Here is a 25,927-nt window from a genome sequence, read left to right as displayed (position 1 = left end):
AAATGGAGAAATTTTGTCGATTTAAAAGTGATGGAGTGCTCGACAAAATAAAAAAAAAGAACCCAAAACTACTTCTGCCTTGCCGTAACTAATTGTAAACACGGGGGCATGTTCTTATTTTATGAGGTAATGAAGAGAAGGAAAGATTTAACCAATCATCGGGCGCCCAGATCCCTTATCTCGAGTCTCTATCAAAAATCGGCGTATGACTGTATGTATGTATAAGCCAACGAGAAAGAGAGAGAGACAGAGTGAATAGGAGAGGAATTTTTTCACTCGGGCACTCAAATCGTAGAATGTCGGAGGACTCGTTAATTCCGACCGCAGAATGCTAATGACTGGCAATTAATAGTGGCTCAACATTTGCATAATTCGTGGGGACCTGCCTTGAGAGAGAGAAAGAGAGAAGAACGGGATAAAACAGATCGACATGTTATTGTTTCGAGAAGACAATACGAAATGCTAATCTCGGAATATTCAGTGTGCGTGTGTTCGCCGTGGCTGATGCACATATCATAACGATATATATACTACTTACTAGACAACCTATTATATAGAAAGCACGTGCTGGTGTATATTACAGTCTGCTACTGACCATTCCAATCGCTTCATAACCTTCCTATAGGACACCCATAGTATATCATCAGCGATGAACCTTTCGACAGTATATACCCTCTGTCTCTACTTCCTTGGGATTTTACTAAAACACACAACAGGTAAGAGAGAAATATATATAAATTTTCATTTTTATTTTATGTGTATCGAATACCATCGACTTTCCGCCATTATGTGTTCTTCTGTCAGTATCACATTGTGTCAAATGAGAGAAAATGTCAAACGTTTTCTCGAGATCTGGGTTCCCCTAATTTAACCTTGTAATAAACGACCATGCTGGCTTGGGTCATGTAGATGGTATTTCGTGAGAGATACCTGTCCACAATAAAGGTATAAAGACAGGCAAAGAGACCGTTTTTCTTGATGTGTCATTCTTGTCCATAATTCATCATTCGCCACGCATTGTTTAAAGAGCGCCCATTGTTGTTTTGTACAACTAACGATCGAAAAAAAAAATAAAACAATAAGATTAAAGAGACAGATTTCATACTGTGGAGACTGGAGTCTGTTTTGTTCGTACCTTTAATGAACCGTAGAAAATTCAATAATCAACACACAAATGAAAAAAAAAATTCTTTGACACAAAAATCCGATGAAGTAATCACAGAAAGATTATAATGAGCAAAAAATGAAAGTTTTTGGCTCAGTCTCATAGCACAATGGGAATTTATTACGTTGAAATGCAATGGGCGGGCCTTTCGCTCTCGTAGTGATTTTTTCATCAATGGAATCGGTAAATATTGTTTATTTACTTAGTGGCGCGTTGTGATTTCCCACTGGGCTGTTTTATGGGGGGCTATAAAGAGTCTTTTCTCTCCCACCCCCCACTCCATTGTAGGTCGTTTAGTGGGTTAGATGGCCCTCTTCGGGGTACGTTGATTGGATTAAGAGAGTTAAGTGAAAGCGATTTTTCCTAGAGCAAATATATCTGTTTCACTGAACTGCCGATTGAACACAAACGCCTTGTGTGGTATTTACACACATATATATCTGATCTTTACGGAATGTAAGAGAAAAAAACAAAACACAAAACAATGAGGACAGCCCCCTTGCTCGTGATATAGAACGAACCCAAACGAACTTTTGATCTCACTGGTAAATAAAAGATTATTAGAATATTGAAGAAAAGACAAAAGCAAGTCAGACACGATGATAAACTATGGCACCCATTACTAAGACTTAACTGCATGCATTTACGAGTACTACATATGTAATTTTACTAGAATACGAAAAAATATAAATACATATAAAAAAAATAAAAATGAAAGCAAATTTTGAATCGCAAATAATATAACTCATGAGGTCGCGACATTATTAAGATTTGTACATTTTCTCTAAAGATGCAAAGATTTTAATGCATCAGTGCTGTATTTCGTGACAAATTGATATATCAAAGTCAAAAGTCAAACCCACAAATCAATTCCCCAAAACAACTTTATTAAAAAAAATATATATTGAGAGACATGGAGTGTTTTGTGTTTTATGTATAATTTAGGTTTCTCGACTTTTTTTGCCCTTCGGAATCAGAACGGTTATAATTTCAACCCGTCGCCAGTTCATAAGCTCTTTCTATTTTCACAAACAAAAATGCAACAACATTTTTTGTGGAGGTTTGTTTTAAGACAAATTCCCAATACATTCCTAGCCTCGTATCCCCACTAACTTCGTTTTAGAAAAAAAGGAAAAGAAAACAAAGTAGGAAAAGAAAAAATACATACAGGAACCAATTTTATTCCGATATAGTCGTCGATGTGTATACACACGGAATTTTCCCCCTGGTTTTGTTTGTTATGAAATTTGCATGCCTCAGTATCAAATGTGGCCGGGCTCTAATGCAAGACGCATGTAGCAAGTATTTGATCCTAGGCCCAGACAGCTTTGGGTCTCCATCATAGCTCAACTTCAGCAGAAAATATTCTCTTTGAGGATACTAGCATGGAAGCCAACAGATATATATATATATATATATATATATATATATATATATATATATATATATATATATATATATATATATATATATATATATATATATATATATATATATACGCGCTCCTCGCTTCGTGGGCCCGAAATCAAAATAGCGAGGACTCCAATATCATTGATTCTGTAGTTATTGACAAGTGCATGCATGATTTTGTTTGATGTGACGGAAATTCTTTTTTTTTTTTTTATTTGTTATCAAAATTGTCGCTGAATAAAAATACACTCCACTTAGTTTAAAAAGTATCTAAATAAAGTTAACAAAAAAGTAATATGAAGAAAAATGCAGAAGAACAAGATGAAAGAAAATTCTGCAACCGATTATTTTTTAAAAAGCCGGAAACACGAAAAAACGTGTACATTAATACAAGTTCCCATCGCAGCGCGATGTTGTACACTTATTCATGAAAAGCTATATACAAACTAGGCACAGATTAGAAAATGCATGTATAAAAACTCTAATAAGCTTCTGAATAAGATGTTCTGCTGTCAAGAGGGGGATCGACGCAGTTATCATAGCGAAGACGGTGATTGGAAAAGGGGAGGGGGGTTGCCAACCTCTGAAGGACAAGCTTCTATAACCGCCATCTCGACGCCAAAGTCTTTAGTTAATTAGTAGATTACTGATAATAAATCGCGCATAATCAAGGCCATAGCGCGCTCTTCACATAATAAACCTCATCGAAGTGGGATCGGAATCAATATAGAATTTGGCAGTTACTGCAAGTTGGATTTCCTCGTCTCCAGTGTCTTGTTCGATTTGATTTGGGGTTGGGGGTTAGGGAGTGGGGAGATGGATCTTGCGGTCCTGATATATTTGGCTTGAGGATCCAGTTTTGAAAGATGTTAAATCTTGCAATTGAATTTCAATATCCTGAAAATCCAGTTTTGAAAATAATAAGAAAGGGAAAAAATCGAAAAGGAAAAAGATGTAAAAACGAACAAAACACCATGCCTTTAATGTTTTTAACTCTTGCAAAGCATGTGAAGCAAAAATACAAACATTCACAGAAAAAGAATTTTCCATTCAATGTTTTGTAACTCATTAAACAGACGACAGATAAAAATGATTATGTGATAATTTCCTGAGTGAATACGGAACAAATTCACGCAAGCTCTCGTCTCGCGCGCGAGGACGAGATCTTTCATCTTCAAGAGGAAATGAGAAGACTCAAGCGTGCGTTCGGTTTACTAGATCTCGCTGTAAATTATACAAATTTACACAAAAAACTGATGTTCGCTTTAAATTGTTTATGAAACATTGCTTCGTACCGCTACTGTGTGCATTTGTTTCTTGTGGAAAAGGAAATTATATTGAAAGGTTGTTCAGGATATAACAAGCCAAAAAATAAAACAGAGAAAAGAAAAGAAAACTTAGTTCACTGAACTTTAAGGATTTCCTAGCAATGTTGCCAAACTGATGATTATGCGTTAAACTAAGCGAGAATTAAAACAATGCAACGGGCGCTTATTGAAAAGTACAGGGCTAATAAGCTGAAAGGAAAAGTACAACACATAGGTATATGCTGACCCAAAATTAAAAAATTCAATGTTGAATATCTTCATGAATTTACTTGTAAACATCTGCGACAGTATTCTTTTGAATTTAGAAGCGGAAATAAATTGTTATTAGATGTGCATTCAGACCACGTATTGTAAGAGATTGATAGCTTCTGTGATGAAATAGAAAGAACATCTGCTGCGTATACGTAGAAATACATGGAAATAAATATAAATAATTGCACAAGAATTATTAATTTATGATAATTACATATGTGCGCGTAGCAAGAAATGAACCGTCAAGTCAGAGCAACACACACACACACACACACAAAAACATAAATTGGAAAATATTTTTCATTTTAAAGTCAGTAGAACTAGTCTGAAATAGTTTTCGCGTGAATCATGAAAACACTAGGACAAGCAGAGATGATATTACGGATCCCAAATATCATATTTAGAAAAATGACACAGAGAGAGGGCATGTCCTTGTAATGAGAAGATAGAACTAGCGCGCAGACCACTGGAATATTAAATGAATCCATAAATGATATATTATAAAGTAAACAGAGCGTGACGTGATTTTATGTAAGCCTCATAATTCTTAGTTGCACACGCTTCGATTAAGATGTCGTAGATTTTATATAATTCCGTTGATGCTTTTAAATGATGGGAGATATGATGGCTCAATTTAAATATAAACTCTTGCTTCTATATCCATCTATTCATCAAAGATATCAAACTGATAAGTTTTTCCCCCTTTCAAATCTTAGAGAGAGAGAGAGAGAGAGAGAGAGAGAGAGAGAGAGAGAGAGAGAGAGAGAGAGAGAGAGGGGGTGATCATGTACATGGCTGTATAAGACATTATAAAACTTCATAAGCTCGTAGATAAACATTTAATTCGTCTATACATGCCCTTTGTTTTCATGTACTTTAAAAGGCTCCCATACGAGGAAAAATTGTCGTTCAATCAGGGGATCTAGATCGATTCGCCGATAAATCTATTGTGTTCATTTCCGAATGTCGCCATTCGGAATTCTGGACCCGACGGAAATCACTGCTTGTCTCGTGTCAGACCGAATTTTCTACGCTAAGATAAACCAACAAATTGGAGGGGGGAAATTTGTGAAGGCTTTTCTATAATCTGTCCGTCTAAACAATGGATCCGAGAGGGTCTAAAATTTAAATGGCCTTTCTTTAAATACAACGAAGCAACCATTTGTATTAACTTGGGGACTGAACCCTGATATGTTCAACATGTTAAAAAGCGATAAACATCTACAAACTGGTCACCTAGGTCCTTCGGAAAGATAAACGGCGCAGAGAAATACAAAGACTTGTCTCGGATTTCCCAGTGTTAAGCTTATCTTTGACCCATCGAGGAATTTCGAAGGGAATAAAATATTTTAAAAGTAAATTCATAACTCAACAAGTTTTTGAAGGGCATTTTAAAGAGCGGTTTTGACAGTTTTAATGGTTTCAAGTTTTATATTGTGGGATTTGGTTGTTTAATAACGAAATGGCTCTCTCTCTCTCTCTCTCTCTCTCTCTCTCTCTCTCTCTCTGTCTCTCTGTCTCTCTCTCAATGTTGGAAAGTGGTTGTGACAATTTTTAATGGTTTTTAAACTTTATATTGTAGGATTTGGTTGTTTAATAACGAAATATTCTTTCTCTCTCTCTCCCTCTTTTTTTTTTCTTAATGATAATTTATTCCAGATTTTTTTTAGTTTATCCATATGTATGCCCGGCGGCCTTGCATGTCATCTTTCTCTCTCATTACAATGCATAATATAACATGCCACCGCATGACAGAATACCGCTTCCTTAATTTGTGCAGGTGCGATTTATGGACACGTGCTTTGGAGGATTTCTCGAAAATGTCCTATGTTAATTTGCATTCGGGAGCATGTCGTCAAACCAATTACCACCAATACACACATACTTATCTCGTCAAGAATTGATAAATAAAACAAAATTGCTTTTCTCTTCGTCCTTTATGTAACTCGGCGGAGAAATGCGTTGTAAAAAGGCGCCATAAATACTGGTAATAAATTGTGTCAATACTGAAGAAAAATATTCGATTTCTTCATTCTATGAAAAATGTAACACGAGAATTAATAGAAAATAATATTGGATTTTACGGATGTTTTATCATTAATTATCGCGCATTTTACATGTCGTAAAATGGTCGGAATTCTATGTCATAAAATCAATTATCGCACAAAACATATCTATCCCGTCAATGCTACTGAAGCATTGTGTCTGTATTTGTTTTAGGTGTGCATGTCGTATATACAACTGCCACAAAGCATTTATCTTGTCAAAGCTACCTATGAAGATCGATTTCTCTTGACAAAATACCGAATTTCGGCGATGTTATTTCATCAATAAAACGTATGAGACTTTTTTGACAAGCAAAATGCTTAATGAATTGGCATTAATCTCTCTTAGATGATTATATGCTCGATGGAGCACTCCCTCAGTCTTAATTTGTTGCTCATACTGTAATATACAGAATACACATATCTGTGTTAAAGGCAACAAAAAAAAAACCCACTTGACAAGATTCGCAAAAAAAAATCCACTTGACAAGATTCGCAACGGATCCAGGTTGAATTCTCGATCAGGTTCTATAGATATTTCTATGGAAAGCTACATATATATACACGGTTTAATCAGTTGGAGAAAAATGATTCATATAAAACGTTCGGCCTTGTAGCTGTGTTAAGATTATGTGATTTATTGGTATTTTCGTTAGGGTGGTACATACGAAATCGCGATGAATCGAATTGCTCTGTTTAGATGATTCAAAGACAATGCTTCCTCTTTGAAAGATAATATATAAAAAAAACCATTGGATTCCGCCCGCAGGTGTATCAACAGTTAGACTCTGCGAGGAAGCCTCAGGCATCATTATTTGAAATTGAATTTCATCTCTCATCAAAACTCAAAAATAACATTGATATCTGGTTCGCAATAAAACCTAGTACGTGGAATAATGAACCCAATGGAACGCATATTTCCAACCAAGAGTGTTTGTATATATTGTTTGGTATCAGCAGGGAACAATTTCGTTTTCCCGTAAACCACCAAACGCATTTGTTTTATGTGTATATATATATATACACAACAAAATTAAAGATAATGGCCGATTTTGTTCCTTACTTGACCCGTGCATCATTTCGCGCACGCACCTGTTGTCAATATTACATTAGCGCAGTGATAAATCATTAAATTGTTAAGCCGGGAGTTTGAATTAATGGGGAGCTTCGTGTTCATTTTGTGCCAGGTGACATAACTAATATCCGCCATTAGCCAAGTGTCGCTGCAACATCAAGTTGCTAGCATTCTTGTCTGCGCAGACACAAAACTATCAGCAGGTCTTTTGTTAGTTGTCAACGGAAACAGAAGCTGCCGTAATCACGTTCCGGACAAGATTACAAAACAAAACAAAAAAAAAAAGGTCTCGGGGGTTCCAAGAACACAAAACTACTTTTGCACAACAGAACATTTTTAGGGTTTGGTTCGATAGCATTGTGAAAAAGTGCTTTCCAAACGCATATTTAAGCACGCGATTTGGGAGATAAAATGTTTGCTCTTACTTTAGGTTGGATTAACGATAAAAAACCCTAAATCTCCCCGCTTTCGTGTTGCTAGGGACGGGACAACGTTTTATCGACGGGGGTTGTATAATGAGTTTTGGAATCACGGTTTCATACAGATTTCGGGTTGGTTAGGGTACTCCGGGTCTACAGCATTAACTGTTCCTTGTCACTTTGAGTCGGCTTGACACAGCTGGTTATTTTCAAGTTCACACAAATCCCTTAGACAATTATTTTAAAAAGTTCGAAGTTAAAGAACATATACAATATATATATACATGCATGATGTGTATGTACCCCGGTGTGTAATGTAGTGCTATATCTCTCAGAGAGAGAGAGAGAGAGAGAGAGAGAGAGAGAGAGAGAGAGAGAGAGAGAGAGAGAGAGGAGAAGGCGTTGATTACACTTTTACTTAAATCAGCCTGTTTAACTCCACGTAAAGAATGTTGGATAAGAAATATGAATGATTGATTAAAACAAAATTGACAAGGTATTAATATATCTAATAGATTGTTGTCTTTGAATGCTACACTGCAAAATATTTGGTCATTAATCAAGAAATTAACTATAGATTCATCACTCTTCTTTATTGATCGCAATGGCAAGGGGGGAAAAAGAAAGAAAGAGAGAAACTACCCAACTTCAAAAAAGATATAAAAGGAGCTAATTTAATAACAGCCTTCAAAATATTGCGTTTTTTGGCAAATATTTCTTCATTAAAGAACCATTTATCACGTCTTTCGTTCTACACACGCCGCTGACGTCTTTTTGCCTCTCCAAGCTTGCAGACAAAGACATTGCAATATCGAATTCCTAAAGAACCCGGTCCTACATCGTTAAGAAAAAAAAAAACGCCACGAAACAAGAAATCTTCGACGAGGAAAAATTGAAAAATTAGCCGATATTACCTTCATTATTTTGACAAGTGGTGTGCTCGGTATTAAAGGCAGTCTTGACATGCATGCAGAAGTTATCGCGATTTCATTTGTTCCGAAGATGAAATTTTCATCCCCTCTGACGTAATATGGGATGTTTCTCCTGTATTTTTTGTACAGTTACACGAGACGAAATTCTGTATTCTTTGTGTTTTGGCGGAGCCGCATCTTTGGTCTTTTGTTTACTTAAAGATTAAGATCGCTACATGTATGTTTTTGGATTCCAACTTCTTTTATACCTTCTTGTCTTTTCTCCCCCCTTCAAATACAGAAGAGTTGTACATGACGACGTACGAGCATGCACATTGCTGCTTCTAGTTATCTTGTTTATAAATCCTCCTTATATTTTTCTAGCTTTGAAACAATGATGAATTGTGACAAACATGATTCGACGCAAACAGAAGGGGCCCTGTCTAAAATAAATTGCAAGAAATTTTTCGAGGGCTCCGAAAACATACCTACACATCCTTCTCTACTCTAAGTGGCAAAACCTTCCTCCAACCAATTTACTCTAATCAACGTGTTGTTGAATACTAGCAGACTATTCCTCACAATAAAAAAAAGGAACCCTTTAGAGAGCAAATGTCTTGGCAAGAGCAACTTGAAATGCTTCTTCAAACAGTAATGAAACGGAGATCAAGTTTCTTTTTATCGTTTGTAAAGCAACCATGTTGAAGTTTTTATTGAGAGATTTTTTAGGGACAAAAAAACCGGAGCGCCTTGTGGAATGGCTTGTTTTATGCCACCGCTTCTCTCAACGCCGGTCTCCTTGCTATATTAATGTGCATAAGTTTTATTTGATGTAATTAAGCGATGATTAATGCCGAGGTTAGAACTTTAACACGTGCCTCACAGTCTTATGTTTATAAACGTAGGGTTGCTTTATAGACATTAGATGCATCTGGCGGTCGTAACATCTATATAAAAGTGTCGATACTTCAGAAAACAACGAACTTTTATATCTCTAAGAATTGTTTATATCTCTTGTAAAGTGTGAAGATTTCTGAATAAATTTCAATAGGTCGAATTTAGACAGCGTAAAATCTTACTTAAAATACCATTTAGTAATAATATGCAAACAAATTATTTCCCCTTTGACATTTGAAAACGGTTACAAGATTTTTTCAAAGAACTCAACAACAGTCAACCAAGAAATGAACTGCAAATTCGAGATTCGTTGCAGTGTAAATTATAAATTGATTTGACATATTAGTTGACTTTGAAATTTAGACCTCTCTCTCTCTCTCTCTCTCTCTCTCTCTCTCTCTCTCTCTCTCTCTCTCTCCACAACAACACACACACATATAACATATCTTAACATATAGAGAACGTTATCGGTGAGAAAACCCCAACACACGATATCAAAAACAGAACTTAACTTAGACTTCGTTCAAGTAGGTTCGTTATCTAAATTGACTGCACTTTATATAAATTGAGACTTGTTTACCCTCTAGAAATCTCTCTCCCAGGACTCGGTCCCGTAAGGGGAATGACAAAACAAGACAAACACGATTTCACATAGGGATGACATGTACATGAATTCGAACACTTTGACGACGGAGACACGCAAAAGATTGGCGAAGATAGAGAGAGCTAAGCCAGTCATACTTTCAGAAATCTAAGTCCTTATACCGTTTACCTAACAACATGCAACTGCTCCAAGAGCGCGCGTGCTCTTTGCTTCCCAATTTTTAATACTTCTCGTGTACCGTTCGTCTTTTTTTAATTCCGGGCTCTCCCTTGATTGGCAATCAAGAGATCTAGGAACTAGGGTATTTCTTAACACGTCTAATTAAGTTGAAAAGAATTTAAAGATAACGACTTAATTTATACTCCAGAAACGAAAAGGTTTTACGTAATGCTCTCATTTAAACGTTTGGAATTTTCTCTTAATCCCCTGTTCGCTAGTTCGCCTTCAAAGGCAAGTCTTTAATACTTGGAGCGCTAGCCGGAATTAGCTGTTGAATCATGCAAAATTCACAAGGACTTATCTGTAGCCTCTGCATTCTTCATAATCTTCAAATAATCCATTCGAAAGTGGATTCATATCTCTTATCTTCAGAACCGAAGGCCTGAAAGCTAAAAAGTCTTTGACTTGGAGCTTTGAATCTGAAATTAAAAAATGAACTCTTAAATTACCATTCGCACGTAAGTTGGAGTTGAGATTAAATTATTATACTCTGCAAAGTTCTGCTATGTAGAAATCTAGCAAAACTTTCATTAAAGACACAAACTTCATTGCATGGTCAGAAGATGCTTTTTATATTGGTTAAAGCCAGTGTCCGTGATCATATGAAATATTTGTGATAAAAAAAAAAAAATAGTGAAAAAGCCATGCTAATTGATTGAGAAAAGACATATCTTGTATCTTCCACATTCTCAAAACTTTTTTGCAGCGAATATTTTTTTTTAATGTTCATGCACGAATAGCATGCAATGCAAAAGCATTCCGCAACGTAGTGTTAAATCAGTCATTTAAGTTTTTTTCCCTACAACCCTTTAAAACAGTATTTCAATCTAGTTTTCTCTTTTTGGAACAGAACATCGCATCTTTTGCATGCACGATGGAGAAATGTTTGAGTCGCTTGTGAATTGCCAATCTTAAAGAGGTTTTTTTTATGAACTTATCACCATTAACAATCAGATCGAGTTTATTCGGATGGGTCTAAAACATGTCTTCTATTTCTAACCGCTGTATCATTGGGCTCATAAAAAAAACGTGTTTCTGTATATATCTCGTCCGCTTCGGTACACGCTAAATGTGATCGTAAACTGCTACCATCAATTTTACAAACTTCAAGTGCTGGTTTTTTTTGTGTGGAGGTAAATAAAAAACCTGTTTATGTTTTATTTAAAATTTTGACATGATCCCTGTTGTTAATTTTTTGTAATCTTCCTTTTCGTATGGGCACGTGCTAGGAAAAAATGCATAAATTCTTTGTAAATGTTTCCAAAAAATTGACCGATTAATCTATGAATAATGTTGAATCCAAGTCAATTGTTTTGATATGAAATGTTATAAGTCCATACCGAGATGAAACAAGTAGGTGTACACGAGTAGAATTTATTATCTTTGGTCATGGAATCTAATTTACCCGAGCTTTTAAAGTAAATTGTTTATATTTGTTAGACGAAAATCCTATGAATAATACTACTTTGGTCGCATTTAAGCTTTGAAATAAACGATGATCATTTCGAAGTTTTATTGCCTATTGTTCTATTTCCAATTCGTCATTATTCCAAAACACGAAATATTCCTTTCATCAACTCAGAAGAATTAACGCCACGTATAAAAAACCCAACCCCAACCCTTTTCATATTCTGTCATTCAAACAAGATTAAACATGGAACAACTCAATGACTTGATGATAAATCCCGAGATTAGAGAAGCGTCTACCGATAAATCCCGAGATAACCCGAGGAAATCATTTTGAAAATCATTGATGGTAGACATAGCGGCTTCTTTCTCCCTGTTTTCTAATAAAATAAGACGTCAATTCCTTTCAAGTGCGCCTGTGATGTACATTGTCAAACAAAACTACGAACCATCTTGAAATGTTTTTACATGTCTGTACCGTAATATGATTTGCCGGCGAATTTTGCGAATTGTGAATTTGTAAGAAACGCAAATATGGTTTTTGTTTTTTGTCTTGTAATTGGTTACATATGACTGTCTCCTTCAAGAGTGGCGAAATGTCTGGGAATCTTGCATTGCAAAGTTGTATTGACTTGGAAGGATGAAGACCTCTTTTGATTTTCGGAAACTTGAAACATTGACGCAATCATCTGTCAAATTAATTTATTCTATACAAATGTGTGCTTCATTTCCTTAAATTCTTCAAAAATAAAACAGAGGCTGAGGGAAGAGCTTTTGTTCTTCTTCAAATGCTTATACGATTGCTAGTCGACCACATTTATGTTTCACAAGGAATACGTTATTAACAACTATAAATATGATTAAAAACAAACCCAAACCGCACAGCTAATAAGAGGCTCGAATGCAATATGGTACCGTATTCAATGATGATGTAAATCAAGATAACTCCGCGAAATAAATCACCCACTCGGCCTTGTCACCTGTTGATACTCCGAGATACAAAGATGTTCCATTTTTTATAAAGTATAGCACAGATGTTTTATGTAATGATTGATATCAACAAGAATCTAAAGTTTTCGTTCCATCTTTTCATCTTGGGTCTTATTTTCCCATTTTTTCTTGTTGACAAATCCATTTCGATGTAATAAATTATCAGATACAAGGCGAGTTTTGAAGGACTGGTTCCGAACACCGATGCTTTTAAATGAAGTACTGTGTCGTCATGCGTGACGAAATTGATGCCGTAATGAAAAGGTTCGACAAGCTCCAAGTATGATATCTTTATTAAAAGAAACCCCGGAATAAATATATGCAGAAGGCTTTAAATTGACTTTAAAAGGCGTGTAAATTGCATTTTGGAGGTACTGTCGCGTATTAGAAGTTTTAAAAGGACAACATAGTTTCATTTTATTGCAATTTGTTATAACAGAAAACATATCCCCTTGGAAATATTTCCTTGGAAGAATAAAGATATACGTAATAAATTGAGTGCAAAACTGATACAAGGCATATAATCAAATAACAAATATGTAAACGAATTCACAAAATGAAGTTAGTGACATACATGCAATTAAACATGTAGATTTACGACTGTTTGTACAGAGAGAGAGAGAGAGAGAGAGAGAGAGAGAGAGAGAGAGAGAGAGAGAGAGTTTTAGTTTTATGTGGTTTTGGTTTTAAAAAATGAGGCTCATTAATCAATGACAACTCCTTAATTTAATGTGCTCACATTGTTATGTCAGATAACCTCAAAAGTTTATACGACTGTTCGTTGAGAGAGAGAGAGAGAGAGAGAGAGAGAGAGAGAGAGAGAGAGAGAGAGAGAGAGAATGGGGTTCAAAAAAGAGATAACGCTTATTTATCAATGACAACCCCGTCAGTGTCTTTACAAAACATCGCTTCCTGCCTAGTTCTGCTGTGGAAACATACGTTTATCTCTTGTCGAGATGTACGTCTAAATCTCATACAAAAATATTAAGGAAATCCATCATCTGCGAAGGTATTTATGAGCTGCCAAGCAGATTAAAAATGAGTTGTCTGGCAGAGAAATAATATTTTCCAGTTTTGCATTTTAAATGTTCATTTTAATAAATATACACCTCTCTAGGTGAACAGTTGACGATGCTGTTGTGTTGTCTTTGGTATGGTTTGGGACACAGCCACGCAAACGGTTTATAATTAAACCTCAAGAAATGTTCCCATTTTAAAATATTTTTTACACAATTAAGTAATAACAAATTGACATTCATCCCCTTAAGTACTTCTAGTTGTAAAATTTCGGGGGGGGGGGGGGGATGGGGGAGGGTTTGGATTTTGTTGTTGTGTGTGTGCGTGTTTTTGTTTTATGTACCTAAATAAATCTTTGACATAAATAAAATTGTGGGAAGCTATGCCTCTTGGGTATGACACAAAAATGGGCCGTTTCACACCTTTTGTTTCTACTTTCTTTTTGTCCTGTCAACTATGTAATACTACTATGTAAATGCATGTTGCATTGTTGATGGTCACATATTTAATTTTGATGAAGAGAAGAATAGATTTCTGCACGTTTCCATGACGTTTATTGTTTTAGCGTTTATGATAAAACACACAAACAAAAGAACGATTCCTTATATAAAGTACTGTTTCTCGCGTGACCAAATATTTGAAACAATGCATTCAGTGAACAAATGTTACTTATATATAGTGCATAGTGGATTTTAATTTAAAGTACATTGCAAACAGATACAAAAGTTCAGTACTTTTAATGCTATGAATTAGCATGTCACAAGTCCATTTAATAATTCGTCGGATTCGCATTGTGTTGGATTCTTAAATCTCTGAAATCAAGTGAATATATAGATTATTTCAAATACATTGTTGGTGCTGCGTCATCATATCGATTACAAAAACAAGTTTTTGTTTTAAAAAGACTATATATAACTTATCCAATTTATTGTGATTTCTTAAAAAAATTTTTGTACACTTAATTATTTTTTTTTAAAATATCGATGTGCGTTTTCTCATAATGGACCAGTAAATGTAACTTCTTCTGAGTATAGAAATTAATTGTACACGTACATATACATGTATACATGGGGATAACATTATGTCTAGTGTATACAATATGTCTTGGTCTTAATTTGATTTGATTGATTTTAACATTTTTTTTCACTAATTTACAATTGGGATTGGGCATGCACAGAAAGTTCTGTAATTTAGATCTCCCTTTCCCAGAATCTATATTAAGTCAGGTTTTATAATTTATTATGATAAGTCCCTCGGAAATGACAATATGTTAATGTCCCCAGAGATTTTGACAAAGAAAAGATACATTCACCTTTAATGCAAATATGCTTAAAAGTCTTCTCTTCTTTTTTCGGTTATAGGGCTGAATTGTGATTGTACGACCCAAGAATGCATGGATCAAAAGACCCGGACATGCTCGGGCATGTGGTGCTACAGCGAAACTTATAATGGATACGTAGAGACCGGATGTTTGGATCAGCGGCAGCCATTATTGTGTGAGAACAGACTGTCCTCCAAACTTCCGCAACACCGAATCTCTCACTGTTGTAACGACAGGGATTTCTGTAACAAAAATGTAGTGCCAACTCCGGCTCCACCACGAAACATTCACGGTACAAGCTGTTTACGTATTTTAGTATCCCAGTATGGTTCTATTTAACTTAAGCACGTTTTGTTCATATTTTTATGATAAATAAGGGGATACACCTTTCTATATACTATAATTATGCTTTCGGAAAAATTGTATTCTTTTTCCAGTTTCGAACCTAATTTATTTTACGTTCAACTTAGTGACGACTATAATTCAACACGTATGTCCTTTTTGTATTGCAGAGGTAATTGAAGTAGACGAACCAGAAGATCCAAAATATGACAACGCAATATTAAATGACGTCTTATCAAATAAAAATGATGACGTAAACTTGTTAAAGCATGATGCAGATCATACGGACTGCCCATGCGCATTAAATGGACCAAGTAAAGACAATTCCAAAATGTTGAACCCGATCTACATTGCGGTTCCGGTTGCAGGAGTTTGCGTACTCTTGGCTTTAGTCATTTTTGCCATGTACTTACTGCGCAGGCGCACTGATTATTACGAGAGGTATAACTATCCTCGAAATGTGACAGTTCCGCCATGTCACATGATCAGCGGTGCCAAGCAAAATTCATCTCCATGTAAGATAAACAGATGCACAGACAGTGAAAGGTCGTCTGCAAGCAGTGAAACAAGACTGTTCCTATAGAAAAAAAACGGGTCAAATAAGCAACACCTAGTGGGAACATGTTGTTCTATTCAGCAAACACTCGGATGACGTTGGATATGACGTCATGTTGGCTTCACAAGACTTATCAAAAACCCAGAGGATATTCAGATTATGCGTTTGCTAATGTGTATTTGACTGAGGAGCATCCTATGGAAGGAAATAAAGAGTCTCTAGCTCGGCAGGAAAGGAAATTCTCATGATTTAAGGATCTCGATGTGAAAGTGACGTCATTTTCATTTCTAATCAGTCAAAAACATGATCATATGACTTATAACGATTTTGTTTTTGTATTAACACGTTACGCATTGGTACAAAATGTTATGTTAAATGACGTGGGAGCTTGTGTCCTGTGTATATGTGCTATTTATGTTTGTGAGTATATGTATTGAGAAATGTTTGGAGTACAAATCTAATCTAAAAGGGATTTTTTCTGTATATCATTATTACATGGTATGGATGCGATATGCGGCTGGTGCTATGTTTTTTTTTTATATTATAAATCTGTAAATGTCGTATGAAACCTTGCGAAGCGTGATTGTGCGTGATCAGATTAGGAGGCGCAATCCTCTGCATTGTTACCTGAATGAAAGACTGCCTCGTTTTCATCCCGCTTTGAATCTCATTCATTACTTGAGTGCCAAATGCATCCTCTTCAGTCTAAATATTTAATAACAATTGATTTTAGCGTGCTTGAAGTAACATGATAATTGAATCACAAAATTCAAGCCCTAGGGATCTTGAAAAGAAGGAAGAATCACGTTTTGTCTCAGTTTTGCATTAGAAAAAAGTGCGCGGCTGAGAATTATAGTGCGCTCGTCTTACTTTCATGCCTTAGGTCAAGTTGGAAAGACAAAGCAAAATCCATGACAGAATAAATCTCCTAACTTGAAGTTAAAATTATTTAATAATTACCATTTTTTATGTGTCTTTCGTAACTGTCTTGCCTTTGGTATGTCAAAATACCCACTACATGTTCATGAAATAGGCGAAAATATGTTATATAGATTGTATTTGAATTTTAAATGTTGCCATAGCATTTTGAATATTATACCGTATGTGTAAACTGAACCGATCCGAGCTCATTAATAAAAGTTTAACTACCAAATACCCATTAAACTACTCAGGTCAAGGATGCATCAAAAACATTCATATTGATGTAATTAGTGTTGTCTTTTGATTCTATGAATCTGCATTATGTATCATCATCATGAGGGTGGGAAATGTAAGAGCATTGTGAGTGTTCGAAGCTTTTGCAGCAACAGCCCTGGTTAATGAATGAATGTTATTTTTTATCTATGGAAAGCCTTGTTGGTCACAAAAGAAATGTTATTTGAAAATAAAAACTATGTAAATAACGATTTCTTTCTTTGAAATTTATTTATAGAAGAAGAACATTCTAATAAATATGTCTTGCCTTTATGCCAAGAATAATGAAGAAGTAAAAATACAAATGTTTAAAATGTACCACTGTTCTAGCAATTTCAGACTTAAGTCAGAATTTCAACCTGTCATAAAATAATGGTTTATCATAAAATGACAATGGAAATTTGTAATTGACAACATTATATCAAGACACTTTTAATAGCATTTCAATTTTGTCAGTGTTTTCATTCAAAGGCATCAAGCCTTTTTACAATTTTTGACTTAAGTTTAAGTTTGCTACATGATCCTGGGGCTGGCCTTAGGATCATGAAGCAGTTGAGACTTAAGTCAAAATTTCAGTCAGTCATTAAATAATTGTTAATAATAAAATAACAATTGAAATTTGTAAATAACAAATTTATCTCAAGACACTTTTAATACCATTACAATTTTGTCAGTGTTTTCAATCAAACGCCAATGAAACGGTATACAATTTCTCACTTTAAGTCTATGATTGCTTCATGATTCTGAGGCCAGTCTAGCAAATAGGTTGTTCTATGTTACGGGGAAAAAGGAGAAATTCGAAACATCACTTTAACAAGACAGGTTTGTTAAACATTAATTGAAAAGAACAAACTCACCACTTAAATAACCCTGTATCATATAATTCAGATTCATCTAGAAGTATTCTGATCTTTACCTCAGAGTATTATTGTGTTAAAGTGGCTAGATGGTCAACAAGTTATTCATCAAATCTACCTTGAAATTTTTAGAAATGGAGTTTTGAGTCAGGAACTTAACTTGGTAAAGAAAAACTCCATTTAACGGTTTATCAGCTTTAAAATTTGAATTATTTAGAATTAAAATTCTAATATTTTTCTATATTTTTATACAAAGCTCTTCTTTTTAAGAAGAGTAAAATAGTTTAAAAATGGCCACGACCATCGAACCCTCTTAAATTGATCTAAAATAACAAATTGACAAAGATACAGCACACGTTTCCATCTCCAATGGAAAATCCATGAAAAACAACAGTTACTTTTAAAGATTAACAAGGTAAATTGGACGGTCTAAACCATATAATTATAACACATCCATAGTTTCACCTCACTCTTTCTATCCGCTCAGTTTTGATCTCTATATCTTTTCAAGCCATTATAATATCATTGAACTGAGCATTTTGTTAAAAAAACCAACAGTTATACCAAATTCACCAAAACAAAACAAAACATCCAACCAAACAAACAAACAAAAACCAAACAAACAAACAATAATAAAATTCTAAAATGCTTCATCTCATATTGCTTAGTTTTGCATGTAAGAACTGCCATTGCTAACGCCCGTTTTCCGCCTTCATTTTTACGTCCAAATATTTGAAATTTCTTTTAGATATTAAAAACTAAAGTCATCTACTAAAATGTTAAAATAAAAATTAAAATAAAATTTGTAGTCAAATAACTCATTTTAAGCATATACATGTATCGAAAATATTTTTAAAGTATTTTAATCTCTCACATCACGATCACGTCAAATGAATATACACAATTTCAAATGAATAAGTTCGACGTTTTATCCATATGAACTGGTTTCCTATTGGAATTATGATATATAATATCTTGAAAGTGTACAAAATTCGTGAAACACAAGAAAGAAAAGAGCTAAAGTTATACTCAAGAAAGACAACTTCAATATGAAGTTGACCTATCAAGTAGAACAAATCGTCATTTCAAAAATGTATCTAGCAATACAATGTGTCCTTTTGTATAATGAATCACTGCCCGCTCCCACACATATAAAATCTTAACGATGATGAACATCCCTATGAAATATAAAGTGTGATTAAAAAGTTGATACTTTCAAAACAACAAAAAATGCAAAATATGAACAAAAATCGCCTTAAAATACATGTTTGTATTTGTACATATCTAATACTTGCAGATGATTATGTACACATATTGATTTTTATGCACATTGCATATATATATGTTATATGTATAACATTATCGAATGTAACACGAAATCTTATTAAGAAAAAAACTGAATTAATAAAGAGACCACTGAATGGGAACATCAATCATTGTTTTTAAAAATCAAAATGTCACATTTCAGCTTCCACGAAAAAAAGACAGTAAGTTGTTTTGAATCAGTAAGTTGTTTTGAATTTTCATATATAGTACATCACATTCAATATATACATGTAAAACAGTTATTTAATTGGTACAAGCTTTTCAGCATCATCTAACTAAGATAAAAAAAATTCTCCGATGTCTTTTTGGATTTTTATGAGAAACATTTTCGGTATGTAAAGTCGTTTCATAAATTCGTTTTATTCTTTACATTCTTTAAGAGCTACATGAACTGTACATGTTGAAAATCGTATTTTTTTTTTTCATTTTAATCAACATTATTTTCAAATTGGTTTTTCCTCGCCTATTTTTAAGATTTATTCGATCGTTTCCATTGTATTTATAAGTTGTTGAAAAAAAGATACTCTTATACAATTTATGCAACATATTTCACCGTTATAAAGAATAAACAATTGTTTTAATTTTACTGAAAACTAACAATACATTTATATGTTTGTTAGAAGAAAGCAATTTCACGTAAGAATGAAGAGGGATAACTCGAAATGTAAACGAGTTCTCAATGGAAAGATAATCATGCAACTTTCTATTTTGTGACCAAAGAAGCTATCATAACGATTTTGAAGCAGGTTTAGATAAGTGTCTCCCCATCCTAATCACTAAAGTATAGTTTTAGTACAGACGAGGAAGAGGCTGGATTCATGCAATTTACTTTTATCAATATATGTTTTTTTAAAAAGATTTCTTTCAAGAAAAAAAAATGGCAAGCAAAAGGAATTTAAACATTTTGTTAGTTTACTTTTCTACCAGAGTACATTTGATGGAGTTTGACCCACATCCTATCATATGTAGTTTATCTCGTTATCAATCTCAACTGGACTTTTGACTGGGTGTCTCTCTTTACACTTCTGTTCTCTTGGTTTCTGGACTCGCAATGTTATATAAAGGTTTGTAGTGTCTTATTATATTGAAAAAAAACCCCAATAAGTTTGATATATCAATGCAGAAAATTAGAATCTTTTTTTTAAATTATATGTTTTTTACACGACTAAACTATAAATAAATCATTTTTGACATTTAGATTCTTCTTAAAATAAGGTCAATAGATTGAACAGTCAAACAACTGTTTGTTTCACGTTGATACTTATAAAACAAAGTTTAATGGGACAGACCGGTGGATAAAAAAGCAAAATATATTAATGGGACATACGTTTCTCAAAATGAAAATTCTTAAAACCAAAGGGGGAGGGACAGGTTTCTTCAATTTTCCATTTCACATTAGTGTTTTCGAATTGTTTTATACTAGCTCATTAAAATTGGAATCAGTTGCATTCAAAAGTATATTTCTATATATAAATTTTCATAGGTTGATGTAATATAGGTTTACTAGTATATCAACAAAACCTATGTTCCCGCTTCAATTCTAAGACACGCACATAATTATGAACTTTAAATCATACAAATCTACTTGCTCATTATGACTTGCAATAAATATAATATTTTTTTTTAGGATTCGCATAAGTTAAGAAAGTGTCTGACCATGGACCCCCGCCAAAGTGCCCAGGATGTGTTACGGTGTCATCTCTGTGAGACCCCGGTTCCACCTTTGTACTGCAAGATATGTAACATACATCTTTGTTTAGTTTGTGTTGGAGAACATCTTTTAGATGACACCACAGAACACAAGGTGGTTCCATTTAAAACGCGAGGAATGATTACTAAATGTAAAAAACACTCATCAAAAATATGTGAACTGTACTGTGAACACTGCGACATTCCTATTTGTTCACTTTGTATTGCCTCCAAGGAACACCAAACCCATAATGTAGATGACATAATGAATGGTCTAGAAAACAAGAGGACTGTTTTGCAGCAAGATTTACAAGAATTAGAGAAATCCCTTTTTCCAAAATATCAAGAGATTGCCTCTAATGTATCAAACCAGAAAGCGGATTTGATCAAACACTCAGAGAAAATGACAACAGCTATTGACAAACATGGAGACAACTTGCACAAAGAAATAGATAACATTATCAAAAAGCTAAAATCTGGTCTTGATGAAACGAACTCCAAATATCTGGCTTTATTAAGGAAACAGGAAGATCAAATCGCACAAACGATTTCTGAAATCACACAGAGCATTGCTGATCTAAAGAAATAACGGGACTCCAGTGATGTTAGCCTTGTATCGTCCTACAAATCCAGAAATGCTGAACTCAGAAGACTGCCTCCTAAACTCAAATTTTCCTTACCAAGTTTTACCCCTCGTGAGATAAAAAAAGAACAGCTTTATAAACAATTTGGTTCATTTTCAAATTTTTCTATGAACACAAAAGAAACTGACTACAAAATTGATTCGTTGGGGGCTAAGTGCTCTCTCCTAGACAGAACTTTCAATGATGTACCAAGGATCGTCACAGAGATAATAACTGAGTATGAATATTTATTTAGTGTGTCTTTTTTGCAAAATGACCAAATATGGGTGTATGGTAAGGACAACAAAATTAGGCTCTACAATATCCAAGGAGAATTGATGAAGTCATTTCAAATCGAGAGCTGGCCAAAGGGCATAGCAGTGACAAGTAATGGGGGAATAGTTTACACTGATGACACATTGAACATAACGAATAAGAGATATCAATTAGAGGGAGCACTTAGTCTAGTGGATTGGATACATTGTAATGTCTGTAATACCTTCTCTGGCGACCTCCTGGTTGTCATGGTCAGTAATGATATCTTTCAACAATCAAAAGTTGTGCGTTATGATTATGGTTTATCAGAGACCCAATGTATTCAATACGATGACGAAGGGGATTATCTCTATTCATCAGGAGGTTGCCCTAAACACATCAGTGAGAACAGGAACCTAGATATCTGTGTATCTGACTATGGAGCCCATGCGGAAGTTGTGGTCAATCAGGCAGGGGAACTCCGATTTACTTACACTGGTCCTCCCTCAATAACCAAAGTACCATTCTATCCATTCGGTATCACTACAGACAGCCAGAGTCGGATTCTGACATCAGACTATGGCAACCATCGCATCCATATCATTGATCAGTATGGGCAGTTTCTCCACTACATTGACAACTGTGACTTAAAAAATCCAGGAGGTTTATGTGTAGACAACAGGGACAATCTTTTTGTGGTTGAATGTACTAGATCTAAAGTGAAGAAAATCCAATATTACACGTAAAAAAACCACGTTGTATATTGATATGTAAATATGTTCACAAATGTATATAAATTACATGTATATCATATATTATTCTTGTATGCAATTATTAATGTACTTATATCACTTGTAAACAACAAAAACCCGAGGATATAATCATTCATTTTTATCCACATAAAGTATCAAAAATGCATATACACTGTACTTTCATTATTTGTTTTTATAAAGAAATCGGATTGTGTTTATACAATTAGGCTACTGAAAAACCAAACCACAGGTTAAGCTTCCAAATCAACCTCTCTGCGTTTGAACTTACCCTATTTTAAAATGCCTTTTTTAGAACGCTTTATTGGACAGTATAAAGCTGAATTTGAGACTATAGGTGCAATAAGTTTACACTTTACTTCTGAGGATTATTCTTAACTTCGTGGTTGAAAATAAGCACTACATTTTGAGCAAGTCTTCTGCAACACACTTCTAAATAGCTCATTTTCCAGTTCCTTTCACATTATAATCTTCTTTGTAGGTAGTTCTGCAAGCTTTGCAAAATTTTTTACAAGGCCAACAACGGGGATTCTGTATTCACGGCGAATTCTCATGGTTTGAAATTGATCGCTGCAGGTATATGTAACTCATGTAAAATTGCGCATTATTGCGTTACCTTTTCAAACGTAGTGATAACCAACATCATGTTATTTTCAATATAAAGAAAATAATTCATGCGATGGATACATTTAGGAAAGAACAAATAAAAGATTTGAGAAACCTTAAAATTTAATAAGATAAGGTACTGGTGACTTGCATATACAACTCGGCTAATGAAGACATTCAGCAGAATAATTTTATTGTCAAGTCTAGTATAAATAAACAAAGATAGATTATGTCAGCACTTAACGGCTATCATCACCCCGGGGCCCAACCATACGGACTCTTTCTTTGGACTCTCTGAGCGATTTTTCTAAATTTGTCCACCTCTCTCTCTCACAATTTGGATCCAATTCCCCCGGGGGAGTTCTAAACTGCAGGGCAGGGTTGCTGAACAATTCACTTTGCGTCCTAGCTTTAGGCGATTTCGGGTATGGCGAAGTCTGAGGCGTCAGTATCCTTGGCCAGATTGAAGTGCCCCTCCTGGGTCGGAATTGCCAATACTGCGGGGGGGGGGGGCTAGTAAGACGTGATATTAGGTCTAGAAAGGCTAGTTTTTGTTCACTGTCCCACCGTAAGGCAGCCATGCTCGTTGTGGCATTCAGCGGGGCTGCGACTTTTGAAAAGTGAAGGATAAAGTTCCAGTGATAGTTCGCGAAGCCTAAGAATCTTTCGACTGCCTTCGTATTTAAGGTCTTGGCCAGTCTCGAACCGCTTCAATATATTGATCACCCATCTCAACCCCCTCTGAGGTCACCAAGCGGCCCAGAAACTTAACTTTTTTCTGGAAGAACTCGCATTTTCTAGGCTTGAACTTAAGACCATATTGACAGAATCTCTCGAATACTTGCTGCAAGTTGTCCAGCTGTGCTTGTGTTGAGTCACCGAGAATGAGAACATCGTTTAGGAAGTCCAGAGCTATCTTTTAATCTAGGCGGTGGAGAACGAAATTGATAGCCCGGGCAGACGTAGCCGTAGCAAGGCAGAGGCCCAATCCCACTCTCATTAACTCGAAAAGACCATACTTATTATGAAAGCCGTCTTTTCTTGATCTTCAGGTTTGACTTTAATCTGCCAGTACGCTGCGATAGCTTCTCCTCGATGGATGGAAGCGGGTAGGTGTCTTTAAGCGCCACCTTGCTAAGCGTTTTATCATCGAATGTCATTTCAAAGATACTAGTATCCAATGCAATTCTTAAATATCAGTATTATGCTTATAAAAATGTAATGAAATCTATAATGACATGGTACATGATACTGTGAAATAATAATTACCTGTTACAGCACCTTGTTGGTCAATTTAACTGTAGACAAACACCTATCGAATTAGTGTCAATATCATCACACAGGCAGTAAGTTTTCCCAACTTGTGTGATTCTGTCGAACGTCAAAAGTTGTAACAGATAGTGGTCGCCCTTATCCATTATTTTTAATGTTTTAGTTTTATCATTGTATGCAGTCGGACAAAATGACATCTCCGTTTTTTTTAATATTTAGATTAGTTTTCTAAACAGAAAACAACTCTTGTCGGTGTTGTCGTGTTGTATTGTCTATGCCACTTGTCCGTTTTGGTTGTACCGGTCTATTTTGCCAGTCATTGTTTTTCTTATGTACATAATAACCAATAACCTGTTACCAGTAAAATACAACATGGCCACTATTTAAGATCTGTTTTCTTTATACATTTAGTAATTGTTTTCATATCATTTGACAGTTATAAATTAATTATCTTTTGCTGTTAACTGTGTGATGCCCATTTCCAGTTAGTAGATCATCTCTATATAAATCACTCACATGCGACAAACACTATTACAACGCACAGCATATCATCTTTAAATATTAACACCACATTAAAAAGGTCATTTTCTGATTACTTTGTCTTAAAAATGGTGCTTATGGATATATAAATGCATTGTTCAAGCGGGCATGCATCAAACACAAAATAACTATGAACATTTACTTGCCAAAACACACGTCGTAGGGTACGCAGCTATGTTTACGCCCTCCGATTAATTTCACAGCGATGTGTAGAACGTCACTTGTCTGGACTACATAAGATATGACGTCATAATTAACTTTGAAGTCATGATCTGCATTCCTTTTGATTGTTCTCAGGTAATGTATCGTAACGTAATAGCGAGCGCAGCTCGCCGGCGCGCAGCGCCGGCGAGCGAAGCGAGCTCTAAGAACCAGTGTGCGCGGGAAAAAGAACGAGCTAAACCTACAGTTCATCAAACAAAATTTTTTGTCTACGTCCCATAATGCTCTCTAATGTTTTGACCCGTGGTGCTATGCCAAAAATGGCTGACTTTTAACTCGTAATTTACGGTGACTTAAAGTTTAAAGACACGTTTTGAGTACCGCATATGCTTTGGCGAGACTCAAAAGATTTGTTACATGCTTCCATACCTTCGTATTGAGTCGAGAAAGGTAAACAAAGACGAACAAAGTCATGGATGACGTCACAGTGCACTCGCGCTATATTTCCCGCGATAAATTTAGAGGTGGATCAAACATCTGTAATGAGTGTACTGGCTATTTCAGTATAGTCTGCGATACCTGCCTCATTGACATATGATTTGTTTTTAATCTTTTTTTAATATAGAGATTTTATATATATATAAACTAGCAAGGGCCATACTTTACTGTCATGTC

The 25,927-nt window shown here is 34.9% G+C and overlaps 2 protein-coding genes across 2 annotated transcripts; both read left to right on the top strand.

Annotated features, from left to right (window-relative positions):
* The first annotated feature begins 205 nt into the window (after nt 1-205).
* Nucleotides 206-17,364, top strand: LOC128163133 (uncharacterized). The gene is made up of 3 exons (XM_052826643.1): nt 206-716; nt 15,101-15,352; nt 15,573-17,364. Exons 1-3 carry the CDS (start codon nt 650-652, stop codon nt 15,983-15,985), a joined length of 732 nt encoding a protein of 243 aa, XP_052682603.1. The 5' UTR covers nt 206-649; the 3' UTR covers nt 15,986-17,364.
* Nucleotides 17,365-20,327: 2,963 nt separating this feature from the next.
* On the top strand, nt 20,328-22,820 carry LOC128163134 (tripartite motif-containing protein 2-like). The gene is made up of 2 exons (XM_052826644.1): nt 20,328-20,399; nt 20,963-22,820. Exon 2 carries the CDS (start codon nt 21,776-21,778, stop codon nt 22,646-22,648), a length of 873 nt encoding a protein of 290 aa, XP_052682604.1. The 5' UTR covers nt 20,328-20,399; nt 20,963-21,775; the 3' UTR covers nt 22,649-22,820.
* Nucleotides 22,821-25,927: the final 3,107 nt, after the last annotated feature.

The sequence above is a fragment of the Crassostrea angulata genome, chromosome 9 (genome assembly GCF_025612915.1).
Source record: "Crassostrea angulata isolate pt1a10 chromosome 9, ASM2561291v2, whole genome shotgun sequence".
NCBI lineage: Eukaryota > Metazoa > Mollusca > Bivalvia > Ostreida > Ostreidae > Magallana > Magallana angulata.
This window is presented reverse-complemented; position numbering and strand designations above follow the sequence as displayed.

What these genes read in the sequence shown, in the direction of transcription:
- LOC128163133 (XM_052826643.1), top strand. Translation starts at nt 650, where the DNA reads ATGAACCTTTCGACAGTATATACCCTCTGTCTCTACTTCCTTGGGATT. An exon ending in TTTACTAAAACACACAACAG is followed by an intron (nt 717 to 15,100) that starts GTAAGAGAGAAA and finishes TTTCGGTTATAG; the next exon opens with GGCTGAATTGTGATTGTACG. An exon ending in TCCACCACGAAACATTCACG is followed by an intron (nt 15,353 to 15,572) that starts GTACAAGCTGTT and finishes TTTGTATTGCAG; the next exon opens with AGGTAATTGAAGTAGACGAA.
- LOC128163134 (XM_052826644.1), top strand. Translation starts at nt 21,776, where the DNA reads ATGAACACAAAAGAAACTGACTACAAAATTGATTCGTTGGGGGCTAAG.